This window comes from Vombatus ursinus, unplaced genomic scaffold, assembly GCF_900497805.2.
Source record: "Vombatus ursinus unplaced genomic scaffold, bare-nosed wombat genome assembly UNPS02014789.1, whole genome shotgun sequence".
Taxonomy (NCBI): Eukaryota; Metazoa; Chordata; class Mammalia; order Diprotodontia; family Vombatidae; genus Vombatus; species Vombatus ursinus.
The window spans coordinates 19,040,715-19,042,188 of NW_020954567.1; the positions used below are offsets into that span (position 1 = coordinate 19,040,715).

Consider the following 1,474-nt stretch of genomic DNA (forward strand, 5'->3'; position numbering starts at 1 on the left):
CACTGTCGGGCACACAGCAGGCGCTTAATGAACGCTGACTTGGCTAGAGTCATTGAAGGGAGCATGTTGGCTGCTGTGCTTCTCCCGTACCTTGACCACCCCGTGTGTTATTTTTTTTAACTGTTAACATTAAAATTTTGAAATACTGACTTTCCTTAAGCTTATGTGTTGCTTATTTAATCCTGCTGTAGGGAAGGGAGCATGTCGGAGCAAGAGAAGATTCAGGAATGTCTGAGGAAGGAGATAAGGTCCCTCCTCATCTCCACCAAAGATGGTTTGACCCCGCAGCAGCTGGAAAGGGAGTACTTGTCAATGGTGGGTAATCACCTGCCTCTCCGAATCCTGGGTTATCGGTCCACCATGGAGCTGGTGTTGGATATGCCTGATGTGGTAAGCCTCTGCCCCTGTGGAGATGGCACCGTGATCCTCAAAGGTAGGCTTCAGACTCTGGCCTGGCACGGGCATCACGCCAATTAGAGCTAGAAGAAACTCTGGGAGAATCAGGGCTCCTTCAGCACTAAATCTGTAGTCCCACGATCCAATCTAAAGGAACTCTTGTTTTATACCTGACAAAGCTGAGGCCCAGTAAGTTCATTGATGTAACTTTAAAGGTTGCGGAGTACTTATAGTAATCCCGCGAGGTCAGTTGTAGGAATATTATTATGCCCATTTTGTGTGAGCAGAAATTGGGGCTTTCATAGTCAGATGGATCTGTGAACTCATTGATGTGATTATTCCTTACTGTGATGCAGATCACAACTGAGCCACGCATGCTTATCCTGCATGACTCTTGTCAGTGTCCTTCCAAAAATTCAAGGAAGGGTTCATCCAACATTCTGGTGGCTTTTCCTTATTATTCTTGATACTGTGAGGATACCGGTGGAGGGCATGAGTCTTCCATTGGTTATTGCTTATACAAGCAACCTATCTTTTTACCCCAGACATTTTTTGATGGCATCCTACTTCTTTGTAATTCTGTATTTGTAATGTGTTGTAACCTGCCTACACCCACCATGTACCTCTCCACTGCCCTCAATTTCAGTTCTTCAGAGACTCTAGTATTCTGTAATTTGTAGCCAAAAAACTTCACCAGAGGAATATTGATATTAAAAAGATGGGCCTTGGGGCAGCTAGGTGGAGCAATGGACAGAGCCTTGGAGTCAGGACTTGAGTTCAAATCCAGCCTCAGACACTTGACCCACACTAGCTGTGTGTCCCTGGGCAAGTCACTTAACCCCAATTGCCTCACCAAAAAAGCAAAAAAATAAAAAATAAAATAAAAAGATGGGCCTTTGTTTCAGAGGGAACTTGGTGTCTTGAAATATACATCATTTCCCGAAAGCAGTCCAGTTTATTTCCCTTTTCTCTTTTCCTGTTCAATTTATCATAAAATATACTGATAGGCATGATCTATGGGTTGTCCATCCAGCTGATGTTATAATAGTTCTTTAGCCACTCGTTTTTTCTTGTGTGG

General features: G+C 43.8%; 1 protein-coding gene across 1 annotated transcript in view; it reads left to right on the forward strand.

Annotated features, from left to right (window-relative positions):
* Nucleotides 1–201: 201 nt before the first annotated feature.
* The window catches only part of TDRD5 (tudor domain containing 5), a 54,298-nt gene continuing 53,025 nt past the window's right edge, over nt 202–1,474 (forward strand). The window contains 1 exon segment of the mRNA XM_027868569.1: nt 202–433. Within this exon segment, the coding sequence (XP_027724370.1) occupies nt 202–433 (232 nt within the window).